Source organism: Gossypium hirsutum, chromosome D06 (genome assembly GCF_007990345.1).
Source record: "Gossypium hirsutum isolate 1008001.06 chromosome D06, Gossypium_hirsutum_v2.1, whole genome shotgun sequence".
In the NCBI taxonomy this organism is placed as follows: domain Eukaryota; kingdom Viridiplantae; phylum Streptophyta; class Magnoliopsida; order Malvales; family Malvaceae; genus Gossypium; species Gossypium hirsutum.
Genome location: NC_053442.1, coordinates 1,573,294 through 1,595,709, shown reverse-complemented (window position 1 = coordinate 1,595,709; position 22,416 = coordinate 1,573,294). Strand labels below are relative to the sequence as shown.

The window sequence follows — 22,416 nt, the reverse complement described above, 5'->3', positions numbered from 1 at the left end:
AACGGCTAAGTTGTGAAGTAGCTAAACTGAAACAGAAGGAAGAAACAAAAGAAAAGGGGAAGCCAATCGGGGGTAAAACAGGGAGGGTAATCTGAAACAGCAGCTAAACTGAGCAAAAGGGTGGGATTACAAATCCGTGAATTTTGAGGATTAGGTCAATATTGGATTAGACCTGTAATAAGAATACCCTCAACCAAACAAAGTATTAAAGGGGTATTAAGTAGGACCCACTGATTAGAGGTGTATTGGCTATGCCAATACACCCAACCAAACAAGCTGTCAATGTTTTTAACAATTTTGGGCTGGGCTTTAGTCTCTTCTTAATTAACAGCATTTAGAAAGGGAAGGTCATTCATCATCTAATTTTAAAAACTTACAAAATAATTACACAAACTATTCAAAATTTTCATTTAATTCATTGATCTGTTAAAATTATTGCTGTATGGCCATTTTTATTCGCACTATATGCAAACTACATCAATCGAAAGCTCTCCATTCCTTTCTCTTCCTAAATTAATTTTTTTCATAAAATAATTTTGAATGTAAAAAATCTGCGGATCAAAATCCAAACAACTTTCTTTTCCGATTTTTAATAATGACCATCAGATCAACTTAGATTTAATATGTATTTTTATATTATCGATGGGTATTGATCTGTCATACAAATCGTTAAATCATCGCTAGCAGCTCATTAGCTGGACTTTAAAATGGAAGACCTTAACAACTCACAAACTTATATGAAAACGAATAGTTCAATGAGTATTTCAGTACCAAAACATAGTCTTAATAACCATTTAATGATACTCAAAACTCCGTTCACTTCAGCAAAGCTTGATAATAACCTAATTATATTTGAATTTATCCAGATCACGAATGTAACCCAAAAACATGCAAAACCACTATTGAAATCAAATTGGACTGGACAATCAAATCAATTAAACCAAAAATCATGAACTGGCTTTAAACTGACTTTTTGAGTGAACCATTTGAAACTAGTTAAACCAGACTAAAGAACTGTAGTTAATATTTTTCATTTTTTTATTATAAATTTTTAATAATTTATTTAATTAAACCTAATCCGACTGATTGAGCTGAACCACTGGTCTGGTTTTAAAAAACTTGAGCAATAACTGCAATATGAAGAATCTCAGAAAACTATCAGAAGGCAAGTAACAAAAGTTAAACATCTTCACAATCCCACTTACACATCAGAGAGGATAACAGAGAGATTAATGAGACAACATGATAGTCCCTTTCAAATTTCACAATACAATGGCAGTTTTTGACCAACAAGCTATGATAGTTCCTGAATATGAAAAAAGAGTATACAGGTGCTAAAAGAGTTTTAGAACACCACCGTGTCGAGCATAGTTCCCAATGTCTGAACTATGTTTGACGACATCAAGTTCGAGACATGTTCCTCTAAGTGCTTCTTGGCATCTTGTCTGCCGACATTTGCGATCGCCAGCTTCTCAGGAGGTAATTCATCTTCCTCCTGCACTGCCTTATTGTATTTTATAGCTAAATTCAGCATTTCCTGCACATATCAAAATAAACCAACAAAACATCATAACTTTATGGAAGATACCTCGCTTCCATGGGGGACATCAATATATATACACAAATACATACAAGTAACAGCATAGCTTGGATGATAAAGTCTATTCAATCACCTGAACAGTCTGCTCATTAGTTTTGGAATGAGTATCGAAACGTCTAAGTGTCAGTCCATCTGTCCACTTCTTCTTGTGAAGATTCAACAGCATCTTTTCCTCGAGTTCATTCTTCCGGTAGTTAATGGCTATGGAGTAGTAATGTCTGTTTAGCCCATGTATTAATGCCTGACAAATGAAAATGGTGAGATGAATGAGATTTCACAAGTAAAAGAAGATACATGAAAACAGTAAGACGTATTCATTTGGCACTCACTTGAATAGATGGCTTATTAAGATGCCCGAGATTAGATGTTGTCTGACGTGGTTCTTGGCCAAGCATCATGGTTTGTGGGTTGATCAAGCGGAATGCATCGATCACCACTTTCCCTTTAACGCTCTGAATTGGGTCCACCACCACTGCTACAGCCCTTTGGTTCAAAGCTTCAAAACTCTGCAAGCAATAAAAGATGTTAAATCCCGAGCATGAAAGACTTTGACACGTTTTTGATGTCTTCCCAATGATCAAAGCTTCAAAACCAGGAAAGGTGGAAAAAGAGAGAAGGAACGGGGCAGGAGAGACTGGAGAGTTTACAAAACTATGAATCACAATCAATACAATGCAGCGTCCAAAATGATTGCCTTAAAGGTATCAATTAAGGACAGTGTTATCAAAGCAATACCCATGCCCTCGAACCACCCCACCCCCTAACTACAGAAAAGAAAGAATTGAAACGTAGAGGAAAAAGAACCCTATAAGACAAATAATATCATGAAACTGAATATAAGAGCTAGATAAGTTGAATTTTTTGTTTCTTTCTAAGAAAAGAATGAAATGATCAATGGGCTGCATCAATGCTAACACTGATGGAAGATAAAAAAAAGCTCATGATCTGACAAGAAAATCTTCTAAGCAACAGTAAAATAGTAAGTGTCCTAGCATGTGTCTAATGCAGCACTATGCAAAAAAGTTTGAACACAACCTGCTGTGTGTTTATGTCAACACCAGAAAGCCAGCAGCCAAATCCAGGATGTGAATGGTACCAACCCACCACCATCTCTGGTCTGCAAGACCAAGCAAAAGGATCAGCTCAATTGAGAGAAACAGGTAATCAAGGAGTACAAAACCATCAAATCTTGTTAAAAAAGTATTATTTCTTCAAAGCTCGAGTTATTTCCAGCAACAATTATAAGCTAATATGAAATAAACTCAAGACTAGTTAATACCTTCCAGTTTGTTTGAGCATATCAAGCATATTTGTTTGGAAAACATGATCCACAGCTTCAACACTGACACCAGTACCACTCTGTGGCATCGCAAAGACATCCACAACACGTACGGTGTACTCATCGACAAACTCTCCCAACATCAAACCCATAACTTCCATGGGAACTCCAGCTCTTCCTATAAAATTTTCACATCAAGCAAAACTCAGAAACAGAATCGCAACAACCATCAGGTATAGGTTATCCTAGACCTAACAATTGGACAGGTCAAATTGATTTTAGGTAGAGTCAATCTGGATCAAGTTAATTCAAGTTTTAAATTGTTCGGATCAGTTTCGAGTTCAGATCACTTCAGGATAAGGTTAATTCTGGTTCGGGTTGTTCATTTTTTATAGTCAAATAACACCAGGTCGGGTTTAGATTTAGGCTTTCACGTTTAGGTCAGGATTTAAAAGTCTAAATTATTCCTAAAATCGAAATTGAAACAGCTCACATGTCTCATAAGCAAGTAAATGAAAGGCAGATCAGAAAATCGAAGTTTTTATTCAATAAAGTAAACCCTAAAACGCAAAAAGCAAAACAGTATAAGCCCATCGATTGTTTCTATCAATTTTCTCAACAAAAATATAATGCGGAGAAACCCTAATCACTTAAGCAAGTAAAATCAGCAGAAGAGAATAGGAAATATGTATATATAAATACACACACACATATACACACACAGGGAGAGAGAGAGGGGTACCGTGCTTGAGCATTTTGAGGAGGGCCAAAGAGGAGATGTAGACCTGCTCCGACGAATCGAGAGTCGGCGAATCCGGCGGCGGGTGACCCAACGCACCACCAGCGCCGGCGAACATCCTGTGCAATCGTTCCATACCGGACATCGTCGATCGGAGTTTTTGGGAACTTTTCTTTGGTAGCAAGACAAGTGAGAATTTCTCTGATTTTTTTCTGTCCCTTTCGATTTGCAGCTCTCTGTAAATCCTTATGGGCTGTAAAGGCTAATATATATAGTACGGCTTGTTATTTCGATCCAGGTCCGGTCCAATTTAAGCAATAGATAGTGGACCTAAAATGGCCCAAAAATCAAATAGATGGGCTTCTTTGAGCCCAGTAATCAGGGTACCAATGGAGGTTTTTTATTTGTATATATAAAATAATAATAAATTCGGGTCATTCTGATCAAATCGAATCCAAACCTGGTTTAACTTGATTTGATTCTAAAAATTCCATTCAACTTAAATTCATTTCGAACTTAAAATTGACCCAAACCTGGAACAATCTAAATTAAAATGATATAAACACAAAATAATCTAAATTCGAACTAACCCCAACAAATAATCTAAAATGATTTGAACTAAAATTAATCATAACTTAAAATTATTCGAACCTGAAATGACTCAGAGACATTAAAACCAAATAACCCAAAATCAATATTACTCAAAACCCAAAACACTTCCAACCCAAATCAGATAAGTGAATAGATGTTGATATATGTTGGTAGCAATATCCTAAACTAAATCATGCATTATCCGACAATTATCCATTTCTTATAGAAAACACTATAATGGTCTATAAATAGATGGTATTGCAATGGGATTGTGTGATGCTTAGGGTGCATAATTCAATTTGTTTCTCAATACTTTTAAAATTGAATAAATTGGTCTTTTTAAAAAAAGCAGAGTAATTTAATTCTTTTTAATATTATAAGTGAGTAATTAAGGACAACTAATTACAACGTTAATGTCTTTTATTAGTTGTACATACTTTTGATTGCTATAACAACGAATTTAGTCCTTAATGTTTACATGTTTTGTCAATTTGATTGAATCTAAAAAAAAAATAAACAAAATTAGCCTCAACATTCACACATGTTGCATGTTAAATTTGTTAAATCAGGACCACATTGATAGAATGTCTAAAATTTGAGAGTTGAATTTGTTATTATACCAATCAAGATTACGTACAATTGGCGGAAAATATTAACTTTGAGACTAATTGTCTCTAATTGCTCATCTTCGAAATTTTTTTAGATGGATCAACTTGCTCAATATCGAAATTGAGAGAGATTGGAGAGGTGTTTTTGCCTTTTTTTTTTCCTTCAACATAAAAAGTGAGTGGGGAAGAGTTTAGCAGGAAATGTGAGATTTAGTGTAGTGAAATTCTTCTCTAGGCAAGGCCCTACAAGCGTGATTAAGTTCGAATTGCAATAACAACTACTTTTATTTTTGATTTCTATTCTTTCTATGTATGCATGTTAGTATATCATTCGTTATACCCATATTTCTTGGTACACTTCACTACCAATATCGCATTTTCACAAGGTTTGCATTATTTATTTATTTATTTCGAAGAGTTTACAAGTATGATTACATGGATAAGTATAATACAAATCACATTTAATATACGCTTGATTAGCTAGAATTAGAAGAGACCCAGTACGAATACGATGGATGGGAAACCAAAATAAATTCAAACAAACCCATACATGGTGGGACTCAAACTTAGAATAATCTAACGGAAAACCTACACATAACATTTCTAGTATATATATCTTTTTGGTATAATCACAAGTTCCTTAATTTGTTTTAGGGATAAATCCCAAAACTATACATGAATTATGGTTTAATGTGCAATTGTATACATTAACTTTGATCAGATTCTTGTGAATTATTAATACAATTATTGATATAACATCATTTTATGTTTATATATTACATATATGAATAATTATATTTATCCAATATAAAAATAAATTGATATATTTATTTCTTTGAATGTGCATGATTAAATCAAAATTAAAATTTCAAGTATACATTTGAACCACAATTAGGGTTTTACGTGTATAATTACACCAAATTAAAGTTTATGTATATGTACATTAAATTAAAGTTTATATATAATTTTGAAATTTATCCCTTTATTTTACTATCTAAGACTAGTCATATTCGAGTTAGAAGTAGAATTTAAGTAAAGCCGTTCTAAAATGGCAACTCCAACATTTAATTCCACGCAATAAAACTCAAATCGGATGCTTAAAACCCAAAAAATGTCAACTTTCCCAACACTATCATAGTATTAAAGATCGATATGTCACTATTTCCTCGAATATTCCTTAAACAACTTGATTTTTTCAATATATCGTAATTCAAATATATGATGGTTGTTAATAAATTACAGTTAAAGTTATTAAATTATTAATAAGTTTACGTTTTGGTCATTTAATTTTAAAAATGTTATAAAATAGTCATTAAACTATTCAAAAGTTTTCGTTTAATTCACTAGGCTTTTAAAATCGCTGCTGTATAGCTTTCTCTGTTCGCATCGCTTGTACAAACCGAAAGCTCTCCTTACCTTTTTCTTCTATAGTTCGGTTTTTCTTTTCCATGAAATAACTTGAATGTCACAAATCTGCAAACTAAAATCTAAACAACTTTCTTTTCCTATCTCCGACATTGACCTTCAGATCGACTTCGATCTAATGTATGTTCTTCTACTCTTTGATGTGTATTGATCCACCACACTGATTGTCAAATCGTTACTTGGAGCTCGTTAGCAAGGCTTTCTTAGAAAAATAAACCTAACAACCCAATGACTTAAATAAAAACTTTTGAATAATTCAATGATCATTTTATAACTTTTTAAAATTGAATGACTAAAACATAAATTTACTAATAATTTAATAACTTTAGGTTTAATTTATAGGGATAAACTCAAAAAATGAATGGCTATGGATTCTTAAAACCCATGACCAATTAACTCGTCAAAAGACTATAATTATTTGGAATAGGCTGGTAGCTATCATAATCATTAACCAAAGTTGACGGGTAGATACTAACATACATCAACAAAATTCCAAAGGGTCAAAATTTGAGCACCAAAAACTCTCAATATCAATCCACATGCTGATAATAAAAATAACAAATTATTATTAAATAATTGACTTTTAATTCAACTTGCCTAATGGGTACAAATTGGCAATAATGACGAAATTTCATAAAGTTAAATTTGCGCTAATTAAGAGTGGGTTTGGATGGACAATACAATATATTTTGTCTTTTTTTTGTTTCACGTTATAATATCATTATAGCATCTAATTTCACTGTCATCACTGTGCACCGCCTATTCAAACCCATACTAAGTATTTCACATTGATTCCTTAATATTATTAGAGTTAATTTAGGGTTTATTTTAGATTCAAAAACTTATTTTTTAATATGTTTTTTTAAAAATACTTTATATTTATGGGTGTGAAGCTCTGTTATATAAATTGAATTGTATGTATAAATTTTACTGTCCAATCGTTTCTGGATAATGAATGGATTTTATTGTAAACTCGATAGTCATAAATGTCGAGATACTACTAGTAATTTTTTAGAATATTCTTACAAAATCTTTTATTTTATGGTTATGAAAAGAAAGTTGATGTAATGGAACAATAATTCAACTCTTGTGTGTTGAAGTATGTTGTAACTATTTTAAAAAAAATATGATGTAACTATTTTTTGAGTTATTTCAAATAGAAAAAAATAATATATATTAGTAATTTTTTGTGTAATAAAAAGCTCTTATCTTTTATAAATTTGAATTTTTTTTCCTTTTTTCCGTGATTGGATGAATTTTGATATTGTTAGCAAAAGTTAAAGCTCTGAATTTTTAAGTACTTGAATTTGAGTCCCACCATATGTAATTGTCATATGTGGGTTTTCAATAGATGTGAATCGGATTAGGTTTAGGTTAGGTTTATATATGATATTAATACACCTTATGTTTGCTTAAGCTTGGTCGGATCTAAAATATGAGCCTCAACTTTTGTCAAAGCTCATCTATATTTATAAATGGCTAACCCAATCTAGTTTTAGACCCGCCCATGTTATTATTATTATTTAATTCTTTTAAAAATAATATTAGTTTTAATTTAATATTTATTTATATTTGATTTTTTACCATCTATTAAAAATTTAAGCATAGATAACTTAACAATTTTTAACGTTTACATTATAGTATTAAATATTGAATTTTATTTGTTATAAATTACATAATACATAAAAATGAAATATATATATTACAAAGTAGAAAACGCAACTCGCCAAGCTAGGCTCGAACCTTGAATTTCGAAGTACAAACTTGGCTTATATTCTAAATGGGCTTGATTATTTACTCACACCTGTTTTTCAAGTCTCATACTTTTGTCCAAACCCTCTCATATTTCAAGTGAGCCTCGGGCTTGGATGGATATATAAACCATTGAACATGTCTACTCTCTAGTCTTATTAGACACATATTCCATGTGTAGATTTTGTTCGGTTATATTCCAGTTTGATTCTATTTTATAATTGATTGGATGGTTAAAAGTACCATGGAAGTCACTGTACTAGGAATTAGATTGCATTTTACTCTCTGTACTTAAAAAATTGGGCAAATTAGTTCCTGTATGTTAGATTAAAGAGCAAACTGATAATTTCTGTTAAAAATTTCATTAGCTGGCATGGCAGATGGAGTAACTAGACAATTACACATGGCGTGTCACATGTACCTCATTCTAGCATACATGGACTAGTTTTTAACAATAAAAATGGATGAAATTTTAAATAGAATGATCAGTTTACTTTTTGATCTAATGTACAATGACTAATTTGCCCATTTTTAAAGTAGATGAGACAAAATGCAATTTGATTTATAGTACAAAAACCTCCATAGTACTTTTACCTTAATCAGATATGTATTTACAGCTCATTGTAAACTCTAAACAAATAGATGAAATTAAATGGGACATATATATAGATTAAATTAGCACAATGAAATGTTATTGTTGTTGTTGAAATACATTCAATCCAAAGAAAATCAATAAAGTTCCAATAGCAATGAATTACAAAACATCATCCCATTTGGGATTTTTATTAAATCATGAAATTATTTGTGCTTACAACATATAAATATAGAAGAACCACTAAATTTTAACTTCATATTTATGTGCTTCAGCCTTCCCTTGGGGTGACCTAAGATGCCGGCGGTGTCTCTCTTGGGACAATAGTTTCGCAAACCTACAATTAGAAACATCAAATTTTTTTCTAATTAAATACATTATGAAATTGGGTGGGAATTGAAAAATATGTTTTTGAAAAATCAAAATAAGAACTTTATTATTGTTTTAATTTATAATATTGTTGAGTATTTTTCTCTGTCTCTCTAAGATAATGGTGTTTGTATATTTATATGATCATATGGGTATTGTTCATTGATATGACATACTAGGTAAGTTTCATACATACAAGACATGTATCCTACTCTAAACCTAACATGTGTTTATACGGTCTCTTGCATGTGTAACTTTGCAGGAGAGCAAGCTTAACTTGCGAGTTCAGTTTGTGAGCTCAATAGAATCTAGCTTAAACCCATTCAGATTTTTGGGCTAGTAATGATAATTATCCTAACAAATATATAGCAAAATTTTCATTTTGAGGGTCGTGCCCTTGCGCTCCCCTTAATGTCGTGTCCTTGAATGAAATATGGCTTATGCAAAGTTTGTAGTGTTTAATTCCTCTCTCTCTCTCTCTCTCTATATATATGCATGCATGTATGTATGTATTACCTTTTAAGGGCTTCTTCATTAGTTTCTTCTTTGAAAGGCTCAAAAATGCCGGTTTCCAAATTAACTCTAGAAACTTTCTTCTTCAATAGTCCCTCACCGACTTTCACCAGTTCATTCAAATTATTCTCTGTCGCTATGTCAACGGATGATACATCTCCAATTAATCCGTCATCCTACATACCATTCAACGATGTTAATAATCAGCAAATCAACACTCAATTACCAGAAAATTGTTGTCAAGGGTACACACAAACTTCAATTAAGAACGCTAGCAAGGGTGGGGTAGCAAAATTAGGGGGTAAATTGAATTATAAATTTTGGGAAAGGAAAAAATGCAATTTTACTATTATATTAACTTACTATTTTACAATTTTAGAAGGAGCAAACTATAATTTTACCATGGGCTCCCCCCTCAAACAAAAACTTCATAATTTATTTAGAATTATGTATTTATAAAAACACAAAAATTATATCTATACTAGATTATAAACTCAAAAAAATGTGTAAAAATAAATTAAATTTTGGCTAAAATGTTAAAATTAAAATCTAAAATTTTAATATTTTAGGTTGAAATTCCAATATGTGCAACTTTTTATTGACTTTATATAAACATATAAATAAATAAATAATTATCCTTGTAATAAAATAATTTATTTTGTAAAAATAATAAATTTTAAGTTATTTTCCAATTGAGTTGGTATTTATTGATTTGTAACATCAACGCAATTAAGAGTTTTAAGTATATATAAACTCTGATTTTATACGATTTTTTATAAATGATATTTTGATTTGATTTAATTTTCACAAATCGCTAACAACATTATCGAATTAGCATCATTTTAAGTTGATATATTGCATATATAAAAAATTATATTAATCCAATATAAAAATATATATATGCATCCATTTCTTTAAATGTATACCATTGAATCAAAATTAAAGTTTTATATATATATAAACCACAATTTAAGTTTCACGTGTATAATTGTATCAAATTAAAATTCATGCATTAAATTGTAAATCGGACCAAAGTTCGTGTATAAATTTGATATTTATTTCAAAGAAAAAACTAACAAACATTTTCCTAGTAGGCAAATGCATGCATTGAATTACCTGGATACGAAGGTATTTATCTGAGTGAAGAGCTTCAAATACTACAGAAAGGTGAAGGTCCACCATGTCTCCACTAGCTTGAGTAAATACATCCACCAACGGTGTCGAACCACCGCTGGTTAGCCACCCTAATATACCCCATTTCGCCGACTGTTTAGCATTGTATCTCTTTTCGTCTTTTCTAGAGCCAGTCCCCAATGAAATAACCAGAAATTTCCCATAATCCATGGGTTTCGTTGGAAAAAAATCAGGGTTTCCCTTAATGATCTCCTTGCTCACTTCCCCCATTGCCACTAAAGTCTGAAAAATAAAAGGGGCTAAATCCAAAATATACATTTATACAAACATAAGTATAATTTGTAAAAACACCTCTCCAGTCTCTCTCAATTTCAATATAGAGAAAATTGATCTCTCTTAAAAAAATCGAAGCAATTTAATTCTTGTCAATTTTAAAAGTGAGCAACTAAAAATAATTAACCGGGGTCAACATTTTTCATTAATTATACATAATTTTGATTGGTATGATAATGAATTTAGCCCTTTAGATATTCTATCAATTTGATCATGATTTAACAAATTTAGCTTACAAGATCTATGTAAATGTTAAGGCTAAATTTGTTGAATCTTTTACAATCAAGACCAAATTGACAAAATATGTAAAAATCGAGGACTAAATTTATTATTATACCAATCATATATATGAACAATTGACGGAAAACATTAATGTTGCGATTAATTGTCCTTAATTGCTTACTTTCAAAACTGGCAGGGATTAAATTGCTCCGATTTTTTTGGGAGGGGCCAGAGAGGTATTTTTACCATTTCTTTTAGTAAGGACTAAATTGTAAACTTTGTAAAAGTAAAAGGCCGTGACAGCATATTTGACCATGTAATTAAACAGATATCAATTTAGAAAATGCATACTGGGTTATTTGCAGCCACACCACCATCAATGAGGTTATATTCTCTCACGTCCCCATTGTCGGTTTGGATTTTAAAGTAATGGGCTGGGAGATATGTTGGTGCAGCTGAGGTTGCAATGCATATGTCTGAGAGCAAGGCATCCAAAGTAGGTTTTTTCTTCACCTGCATGTTGAAACACAACATAATAAGACAAATCATACATCTATCTATCTATCTATATATATATATATTGTCGAGGGGAGGTTGCCTCCAAGAAATCTTCGAAGTGCTATTCATCTGGAGTCGTTGAACCTTTTAATAGGTTGGTATTGTCCCCAGGTCAAGTTAAGATTTTGTTTCTCAACTCTGTGGAGAGCCTGAATGCATGAAGAAGCTGTTTGGGTCACGGGTTTATAAAACGGGAGCATTTCGTTGGGTCAGATTGTGTGTGATGCACAATCACTTACCCGAGAAAATAGTGATTATTTGCCTATGATAAGGCAAACCCAAACCTATAAGATATAGGTCACTAGAAGGGAGACATGATACCACTTCATCTAGCTACTATATATCACGCAGAAAGATCTTGCACAGTCAACTTCAAATGTGACCTTGCCAAACGTTGCATAGCAATGCATGCGTGACCTTTACATTTCACAGGGCTATATAAGCCTTTGCCTATGGCTTAGTCAGGGGATTCCTTCTTTCTCTCAACACCAGAAATAAGAGCATTCTCCCCCATCTCTTATAAAAACACTTGTGATTCTTGGCCTCTGGGTGAACTGCCATCAACCACCAAACCCGTATTCTCCTATCAATATATATATATGTATGTGTGTGTTTATATAAGAACCTGATAGCTTGAAAAAATGGCTGGCTGGAGATGCATGACATCAAATGTTGGGATAACAACGTTAGTTAATGTCTGGTGCAACCTTGTTTCTCCTAGCCTGTCTCTAACAACTTTATGTAAGAACTTGCCATCATATTTTGGTCCCGATAGAGCTTTGATAACTTTTGTTGTTCGAGAAAACAATGGACATCTGGTAATAAAACAAAAACGTTACTTAGTTTTACGTAATAATAACATACTGTTGAATCATAATTTGGTCAGTAAAAATACTATGGAGATTTATATATTAAAAGTTAGATTGCATTTTACGCTTTCTATTAAAAAAATAGACAAATTAATCCCTCTACATAGATCAAAGAGTAAGCTGGTTTTCTGTAAAAAAAATTATCTATTTTTACCGTTAAAAACTAATATATATATATATATATATATGTCCGCTTGAGGTACTTTGATTATTTCGTTAATCACGTCAATTTTTAACAGTACAAATGAATAAAAAAATTTAACAAAAAAATTAATTTACTCTTTTCTCTAATGTATAACTAATTTAATAATTTTTGAATAAAACAACAAAATGCAACCTAACTCAAAGATGATGTATTGTACCCTGGTTGAGGAAATATGTTAGGACAATTAGTTAGGTAGAAGTCTTTAATGTCTTCGGCAGCAAATAATGGTCGATTCTTTTCGTTCGGACAAGTTAGCATGGCTGTCACCAAGCCGCCGGTGCTGGTCCCTGCTATCACATCGAAGTAATCTGCTAGTCTTGCATCTTCACCGTCCAGTTCCTATGTAATCACACAAAACGTAAAATCTTTACTTAGTGATAAGCAAAAGGCCACGTATGTACTTACGTAAATTTATGATAAAAGGACCTTTCGATTACGATCTGAACCTAAAACCTCGGTTCAATTAATAAAATTTGACTTAGTTATTAAAAATTAATAACTTCAACTTCATTAAATTAATTAATAACTTGAACTTGGTTAAATTTAAAATTTCTCCAAACCTAAATGACCAGAACAAGTAATTTTATATAACTTGAATAAGAAACTTGAAGTATTTTTTTTATTACTATTTCTACGTATGAAGCATTGTTGAGGAGCAACTCCTTCAGCCGATCGAAACCTCAATAGTGGTAAGGTATTGTCTTTGTATCGAGATTTTGTCTCCCTCCTCGATTGAGAGTGATGTACGATTCACAAAGGGAAGCATCTCGGTTTAAGTTTTGTCTCCATCCAAGGCTCAAGCAGTACCATGTGAGCTATATGCCTTAAGTTGATAGTTCAGGTCTCCCCGCACGCAGGTGACCTACATAATGACACCTCTCCTCTGAGCCTTACAAGTCGTATCTCCACCAATCAAAGTGCTCTCCCTTTGCGAATCATTAAAACCCGGAAACGAGGACATTTTAAAGACTTCTCTCTAAAAAATCCTCCCCACCCCGAAACAAGTATAAAAAAATTTTAAAAGGGGAGAAGGCCCCAGAGTCCTGACCAACCTCCATAGCTACGCCCCTAAACACGACCCTCCCAATTGATACGTACGAAATATAGTATATATATACACATGATCGTGTCATTGTGTGCATGAACATACATATTATAGAAACCAAATGTACGTACGTACCTGAAGTTGAGATTCTAAGAAACCAAGTATGGTTCCAGGGATGATCCCTCTTATTCCACCACCATCAATGCTAAGTATGGTGATTAAATCTCCATATGTAGGAGCTTGTAATTGTTCCTTTACACCCTCCATATCTATATATCTATATCTATCTATATATATAGAATCTAAATGGTATTTGTGATAGTAGTTTTGTGCTATAAAGGGGAAGCTTGATAACCCTTAAAAGAGCTTTGATATTGGTCGAGCATATAATGATTTCTACTTGGGTATTTATAGCCACATATTGATCCAATCCATAATAGTACTATGTGTGGGAAAACTGTATCAAATTTGACCAAGCTTTCTACTTATCTTTTAATGGCATATTAATGGTAAGTTTGAAAGAAAATCTAAGAGTGCATTAAGTTTGTAGCATTAACCAATTTAAAAATTACGTTTCCTTTAGGAGAATTGTTGGTTAGACCAAGTTTGTAGAGAATTGTAGGTACGAAAATGTTAGGTGATTCATTGAAGATTTATAACCTAACTGCTAAGCACTTTCATAAGTTCACGGGGGGTAGGGAAGGGGCAAATTTAGGAATTTTTTAGGGGTCGGAATTGAATTATAAATTTTTGAGATGTTAAAATATAATTTTATCATTTATTAATTTATAATTTCATTATTTTTAAAAGGACTAAAATGATTTTATTCTATTTTTAGAGACTAAAATGTAAATTTTACTATTTATAAAAAACTGAAAGGTGAATTTTCCATTTTGAGAGGACTTCGCCTGTGTCACGGAGTTATGAGCATCCCCTAGATTCGAAATATTCATTCTTTATGTGTGCCAATTTTTTTATATCATATCTAATATTAGAATGTCTAAGTACATTGTGACATATTTTGTGTTATTTTAAATAAAATATATATTTATTGTGTGTAACAAAAATTTTTATCATTTTTTTTCTTTTCGTGACTAGAGGTGTTCATGGACCGAATCGAGTTGGGCTTAGACATGATATTAACACACTCTATATTTACTCAAACTTGACTTGAAATATGGACCTAAAATTTTCCTATTTTAGGCCCGCTCATATTATTTTTTAAGAAAAAATAAAAATTATTTATGTTATTTTTAATTTAATATTTTTATATTTTTTAAATTTATTAAAATTTTATATATAGTCATGTCAGTATTTTTTTAATGTTTACACTATAGCAGGATTATATACTACTATAGATCTAATTTTTCTATATTATAATTTACGTAATATATAAAAATAACAAAATATTTTGCATTACAAAGTTTTTTTAGATAAAGTTTAAATTTAGTTGAACTCGAGCCTTAAATGTTCAAGTCCGAACTAGACTCATATTTTAAACGCGTCTAATTTTTTTATCCAAACCATCCCAAATACGAATAGACCTTAACCTAACCCATAAACATATCTAGTCGGGCGCTCTAAACAAATGATGAAATATTATTATTGTACGCATACAATCCAAAGAAAATGAGTAGAGTTCCAACAGCAAGGAATTACAAGTTATTATCCCATTTTGGGATTTTTATTAAATCACAAAGTTATTTGTACTCTAAGGTACAAATGTGTGCTGTTTTATTGGAAGTGCAATTGACTTCCAATATTTATGGGTGAAAACTACTAATTTTGTGTTTCAGCCTTCTCTTGAAGTGGTTTAGGATGTCGTTTCTGTCTCTCTTCTGACAGTAATTTTGCAAACCTACAAACATCAAATTTTCTCTAAATATATACATATTATGAAATAGGAGATGAAGTAAAACTAAAAAATTATTGGGACCAAAATGTAAATTTATGGGGGCCAAATTCCTATATATTACCTTTTAAGGGCTATTTCGTTAGTCTCTTCAGTGACGGGCTTGAACTTGCCGGTTACCAAGTCAACCCTAGAAACTGGATCCCTCAACAGTTTCTCGCCGACTTTGACCAATTCATCCAAATTTGTCCTCGTGGCTATGTCCACAGATGATACATCCCCCTTTAATTCGTCATCCTACGTACAATTCAACGATGATAACGATCAGTAGATTAGAACATTGTTACCCGGAACCGTTGTCTCTTCAATGATTTTCGAACTGGTGCACAATTTCAATTAGGGAATGCTAGCAAGGGTGGGGTAGAGAATTTTTGGGTCCGAAATTAAATTTTAAACTTTAGAAGGAAGAAATATAATTTTACGATTATATTAATTAACAATTTTATAAATTTTAAAAAAAATAAACTGTAATTTTACCATTTTTGAAGGGTCAAGCAAAAACTCAATAATTTATTTATTTAAAATTATGTTTTTGTGCAAAAAAATTAAGTAAAAGCTAAATACAATTTTGATTAAAATGGTAAATTTAGAAGTTTAAAAATCAAAGTGTTTTTAGTTTCAAGTTTCATAGTGAGTTTTTATTGATTTTATAAATATAAAAAGACAAAAATATTCTCCTAACAATATAATTTACTTTGTAAAAAGAAAGCCATTTAAGTCATTTTCCCATGGTTATTTGAATCGGCCTCAAATATATTGGACCGTGAACCAACTAGGATACTACTTGTCGGAAGAAAGGCCTTAGATATGGGTGAGATGGGAACTTGTACGGATTGATTGGACTGGACTTAAAACAGATTGAACCGAATGTTTAAATTTTTGTTTTTTAAAATTAATTTTTTTAATGATTTATTAAATTGAATTAGACAAACTGATGAACCGATGGCTTGACCGATTCGAACTAGACAGACTAATGAACTAACTTGATACCAATTGACTCATAACACCAACTTAACGAGGGGCTTTAAGTATAATATAAGGAGATAAGTTTCAGAAGAAAATTGTTCTACATTTTCAATAAATCGTTTTTTGTTCCTTTTAAATGAATCGAGAATACTATCTCTACTAAACTGCGTTTCATATAAGTAGTTTCCATTATAATTTTCATCCTTCGTACCAAATTCATTTGCATTCTCGGAACATTGGATAAAAAAAAACCCAGCACAATTGTTAGGTATAATAATAAGTCATATTGCTCTTTTAAGGAGAGAGCTAAGTTCAATTCTTGAAGATTACATTTTTAGAAAGGGCAACTACGAACCCTAAACATAAATCGTAAAATGGACATGAAACATAAAAAAGGCTAAAATATGCTTATAGTCCTTGTACTTGTTTTTCCAAGAATTTAGCCCGTTTACTTTTTAGATTTTAAAATGTAGATTCAACTGTTAATATTGTTAAATATTTTTGTTAAAGTCAGGTTAATTAAAACATCATTTTTAAAATTACATAACTATTCAGTGGGTAGTTTTTTTTATTTCAAAATGTCACAACAACAAATTTAACAAAAAAAATTATCAATGTTAACAGTTGGACCTAAATTTTAAAATCTAAAAAGTAGAGGGATTAAATTTCTAGAAATACAAGTACAAGTATTAAATTCCTAATTTTCAAAAAGTATAGGAATTATAGGCACATTTTAACCAAAATATTTTTCAAATTAAGTGCGAATGCATGCATTAAATTACCTGGATTCGAAGGTAACTTTTTTTTTTTTGAAACAAGATTCGAAGGTATTTATCTGAGTGGTCAAGAGCTTTAAATAAAACAGAAAGGTGAAGGTCGACCATGTCTCCACTGGCTTGAGTAAAAACATCCACTAACGGCGTCGAACCACCGCTGGTTAACCACCCTAACATACCCCATTCGGCCGCCTGTTTAGCACTGTATTTCGTTGTGGTTTTTGCCTCAGAGCTAGAGCCAGTCCCCAACGAAATAACCAGAAATTTACTATAGTCTATGGCTTCATTACACGGCTTGGAATTATCGTTTTTGTTTTTTTGGGTACCCAAATCACCGTTTTTGTCAATAATATCCCTGCTCACTTCCCCCATAGCCAGTAAAGTCTGAAAAAAAATGCAAAAAATTAAGGATAAAATTGTAAATTTGGTAAAATTACAAGGACATTACTGCATATTTGACCATATAATTGAATAAGTGTTATCATTTTGAGAATGCATACTGGGTTATTTGCAGCCACACCACCATCAATGAGGTTATATTCTCTTTCCTCTTCTTCGATGCATACTGGGTTATTTGCAGCCACACCACCATCAATGAGGTTATTTTCTCCTTTTTTTCCTTTCGAAGACTATGGTTTTAAAGTAATGAGCAGGGAGATATGTTGGTGCAGCTGAGGTTGCTATGCATATGTCTGAAAGTAAGGCATTCAAAGTAGGGTTTTTTTTCACCTGCATGTTCAAACACGACATGATAAGACAAACCATACACATATGTATATGTATATGTATATGTATATGTATATGTATATGTATATGTATATGTGGGAACCTGAAAGCTTGAAAAGATGACTGGCTGGAGAAGCTTGATATCAAATGTTGGGATAATAACATTAGTTAATGTCTCATTCAACCTTCTCCCTTCTAGTTTTTTTTTAATAATGTAATGTAAGAACTTGCCGTCATATCTTGGTCCTGATAGAGCTTTGAGAACTTTTGTTGTTTGAGAAAACAATGGACATCTAGTAGTAAAAATAAAAATGTTACTTAATATTATGTGATAAAATACTGTTAGAATCATTATTTGGGTGGTAATTAAAAGCACATTTTACTAGGAGCTGGATTACATTTTGCTCTTTTTACTCGAAAAAATAGGTAAGTTAGTCCTATATATTAGATCAAAGAGCAACCCGGTTTTTCTGTTAAAAAATTCATCTATTCTTACTGTTAAAAAATTCATCTATTCTTACTGTTAAAAACAAATCTTGTACATTAGCATAAGATATACGTGGCGTGCCACGTTTTACTACCTAGCTATTCTGTCTGTCGTACCAATTTTTAACAATACAAATAGATAAAATTTTTAACAGAAAAAATTAATTTTCTCTTTAATTTAACATACAAAGACTAATTTACTCGTTTTTTGAATAGAGTGAACAAAATACAGTTTAATTTTTAGTAAAATAATCTCTATGATACTTTTACTGCTAAAAAAGTGTACTGTACCCTGGTTGAGGGAATATTTTAGGACAATTAATTAAGTAAAAGTTTTTGATGTCTTTGGCAGCAAATAATGGTCGGTTCTTGTCGTTCGGACAAGTTAGCATGGCTGTCACCAAGCCACCGGTGCTGGTCCCTGCTATCACATCGAAGTAATCTGCTAGTCTTGCATCTTCACTGTCCAGTTTCTATGTAATAACACAAAACATAAAACCTGTACTTAGTGATGAGCAAAAGGTCAATGTACTTATGGTAGTCTATGTCAATTTGCTTTGTATATATTAGACCTTTCAACTCTAATGATTGGATATGATTATAATAGGTTAATACCTGGAGAGAAATTGACTCTTTTTTATAATGATTTTAAAGTATTATTTATTTGTAACGATAAATCCATCAACAGATCAGTATGTTCTTAGTCAGAGTTTTTGTCTTCAATTCTATAGAGAATTTGAATGCCTAAGATTACCGGAAGAAATGACAAATTGATAGAGCGGGAGCGTCTCATCGGGACCGTGAATGGTGCACGGCTACCTACTACAGGAAATGTGAGCATAGGGCTTATAGGTAATCTTGAGGAGCACATGATACAACTCTGACAATGGACAATACCACAACCAGTTGAGAGGTCTATTGACCTTTTCTCAACAAACTTGAACATGCCCAACTCGAATTCAAAATTGACTCAAACCCAAAATGACCAAAACAAATAACCTTAGATAACTTGACAAGTAACTAGAAGCGATCAAAAAAATAAAATGATTTGAACTTGAAATAACCTGATCTGAAAATCCTAATGACCAAACTCAAATGACCTGGGTCCTAGTCAACCTCTCTAGCTCCCTAAACTTGACCCATATTAATAAGACTAAAATATAGCACGTGGTATATGTATGTATATATATATATACAGACATGCTTGTGTGCATGCATGTATACTATAGTGACCGAGTGTACATACGTACCTGAAGTTCAGATTCTAAGAAACCAAGTATAATTCCAGGGATGATCCCTCTTATTCCACCACCATCAATGCTAAGCACGGTGGTTAAATTTCTATATATAGGAGCTTGTAATTGTTCCTTTACACCCTCCATATATATATATATAATCTAAATGGTGTTTGTGATTGAAAGGGAAGCTTGATAAAACCTTAAAGAGCTTTGATATTGGTCGAGTTTATATTAATTTCTACTTGGGCATTTATAATCACATTGATCCTATCCCTTAATGGTACTATATGTGGAAAAATTGCATCAAATTTGACCAAACTTTATACTTTTCTTTGAATGGTATATCAATGGAGCATTTGAAAAAATAAAGTATATATAAGTGTATTAAGTTTGTAGCATTAATCGAAGGGTTTTGTTTTCTTTTTACTTTTCTTTTTGGAGAATTGTTGGTTAGACCAAGTTCCTAGAGAATGGTAGATACGAAATTTAAGAGTTACGTGGTCCATTGAAGATATCTATAACCTAACTTCTAAGCACTTGGTACCCAAGTAAACCATATCTATTAAGACTACATTGTAATGGTCCTACATTCACTCGATTCCTGTTTAGAATAGCATGAATTTTTTTAGGTTTTATTCATGACCCTTAAATTATACATATCTTTTTCACTTTGGTATGTAAATTTTCCATCCTATTTTGGTACTTACATTATCATTTTCGTCCCATTTTACCTGAAAAATCATCGACATCCAACAAAAACGTGACATGTTTCACGTTCTAATTGACAACTTTTATTTTCTTGGGTCAATTGAGATGAAAATAATAATTCAAGTGTCAAAGTGGGACAAAAAAGTTTAGAAACCAAAATGAAAATACAGATATAGTTCATGTATTGATATGGCCCTTAAACTAGGTTTTTTTTTAATTTGGTAATTGAACTTTTATTGTCCTACTTTTGTATTCGAATTATCCTTTTCTTCTTAGTTTACCCAAAAATAAAAAATACAGACATCCGATTAGAATGTGATGTCACGTTCTAATTGACAACTTGTATTTTTTGAGGTAAATTGAGACGAAAGTAATAATTCGAGTACTAAAGTGAGACAAAAATAGTTTCGATACCAAAATGAAAAAAGGCTATAGTTCAAAAGTGAAATCTTGAATTAAACTTTTCTTTTAAAAAACGTTTAAATGCTTTCAAACTCATGATTTTCAAGTGGCTCGAGAAGAAGTGTGATTTGGTAATGGGGGGTAATTAATGACCGGTATTATGAAACATTCTCTACTTTCTAACATTCAATTATATGTTTCTTGCCATCCATTTTTGTAAGATCTATTAGATTTAAATATTATGTAAATCAATTCCTTCAAATCATAAACAATTATACAAACCCTAAGTGATGGAGGTTATAATCTTTAATGCATTTTTGCATGTGTAACCCTAATAGATAGAGGGAAGATCAATTTATAATGATCAACTTTTAATCCAGTACGTCTATCAAGTAACCAAATGAATGGACAGAATTTAATTTCTATTCAAAGTAGAACCCTTATTTCCTTTAAATTAAGCGACATTATTTTAGAATTAATTATATCACATAATTAGGATACAATATCTTACCAATTTTTTCCTTTCCAGTTGAGCAGACAATTTGTATGTCCAAGTGGTGTGTAAAGCAGCTTTAGTGGACTGGGTTCATGCTCTTTCTATTGGATTATTTGGTGTTTGATTCTACAAATGGTGGGGTTTGATTTGATTATTCAATGGCAAGGTGCCCTCTTTTAGAGGTTCAATGAAGAAGAGATGATTGGTGGTTGTGGGTGTTACAATGTCAACATTTTGGCTTATGAGAAATGAAATAGTGTTTAGTTATAAAGAGTGAAAAGGGATACGTAGCTTTTGTTTCTACTTCAAATTTAGAAAGTTTCAATTTTAATATATGATTTCGACTAATAGTCCAGTTCAAAGTCTAACTTAGATAAATAAAAAATTCAGGTCCCAATATAAAAATAACTGTTAATTTCAAGGCCTAATTTGAACCAAAAAAAAATAGGTTCTAATGTGAAAATAGTTACCAAATTTAGGTCCCAAAAAGTTATTTAACCCTTTTAATCCCCCCATAAAATGAAAACTTACCCATTAGTTTGGGAAGTTAATTTAATGGTAAAATTGTATTTTGACCCTCCTAAAATTTAAAATTCAATTATACTATCTCCAAAAGTAAAAAGTTTATAGTTTAAGAGTAAACTACATTAGTAGTCATCCAACTATGATTTTTTCTCTTTTGCTCCCTTAATTATGAAAAGTTACAAAATAGTCACTCAACTATTCAATTTTATCTTTCTTTATCACCCAACTATCTTATATTTTTTTAGGTCTTTCCGCTTTATGTTAGTCAACTGATGACAAAAAGAAGAAGACAAAATCGAATTGTTTGGTAACTATTTTGTAACTTTTCATAGATGAGTGACTAAAAA

General features: G+C 31.6%; 3 protein-coding genes across 3 annotated transcripts; all 3 read right to left on the bottom strand.

Moving 5' to 3' along the window:
- Positions 1-1,138: 1,138 nt before the first annotated feature.
- LOC107935614 (26S proteasome non-ATPase regulatory subunit 14 homolog) lies at positions 1,139-3,874 on the bottom strand. Its single transcript, XM_016868240.2, has 6 exons — positions 3,622-3,874; positions 2,880-3,057; positions 2,636-2,717; positions 1,930-2,106; positions 1,674-1,841; positions 1,139-1,537 (listed from the first exon to the last, which is right to left on the bottom strand). The coding sequence occupies exons 1-6, from the start codon at positions 3,761-3,763 to the stop codon at positions 1,346-1,348; spliced, it is 939 nt and encodes a 312-aa protein (XP_016723729.1). The 5' UTR covers positions 3,764-3,874; the 3' UTR covers positions 1,139-1,345.
- Positions 3,875-8,744: 4,870 nt separating this feature from the next.
- On the bottom strand, positions 8,745-14,385 carry LOC107935557 (patatin-like protein 2). Its single transcript, XM_016868185.2, has 7 exons — positions 13,970-14,385; positions 12,947-13,128; positions 12,341-12,530; positions 11,509-11,670; positions 10,585-10,884; positions 9,472-9,644; positions 8,745-8,923 (listed from the first exon to the last, which is right to left on the bottom strand). Exons 1-7 carry the CDS (start codon positions 14,099-14,101, stop codon positions 8,830-8,832), a joined length of 1,233 nt encoding a protein of 410 aa, XP_016723674.1. The 5' UTR covers positions 14,102-14,385; the 3' UTR covers positions 8,745-8,829.
- A 1,174-nt stretch (positions 14,386-15,559) lies between these two features.
- On the bottom strand, positions 15,560-20,133 carry LOC107935590 (patatin-like protein 2). The gene is made up of 8 exons (XM_041094926.1): positions 19,951-20,133; positions 18,992-19,173; positions 18,318-18,507; positions 18,119-18,217; positions 17,989-18,036; positions 17,495-17,872; positions 15,811-15,983; positions 15,560-15,692 (listed from the first exon to the last, which is right to left on the bottom strand). The coding sequence occupies exons 1-8, from the start codon at positions 20,080-20,082 to the stop codon at positions 15,614-15,616; spliced, it is 1,281 nt and encodes a 426-aa protein (XP_040950860.1). The 5' UTR covers positions 20,083-20,133; the 3' UTR covers positions 15,560-15,613.
- Positions 20,134-22,416: the final 2,283 nt, after the last annotated feature.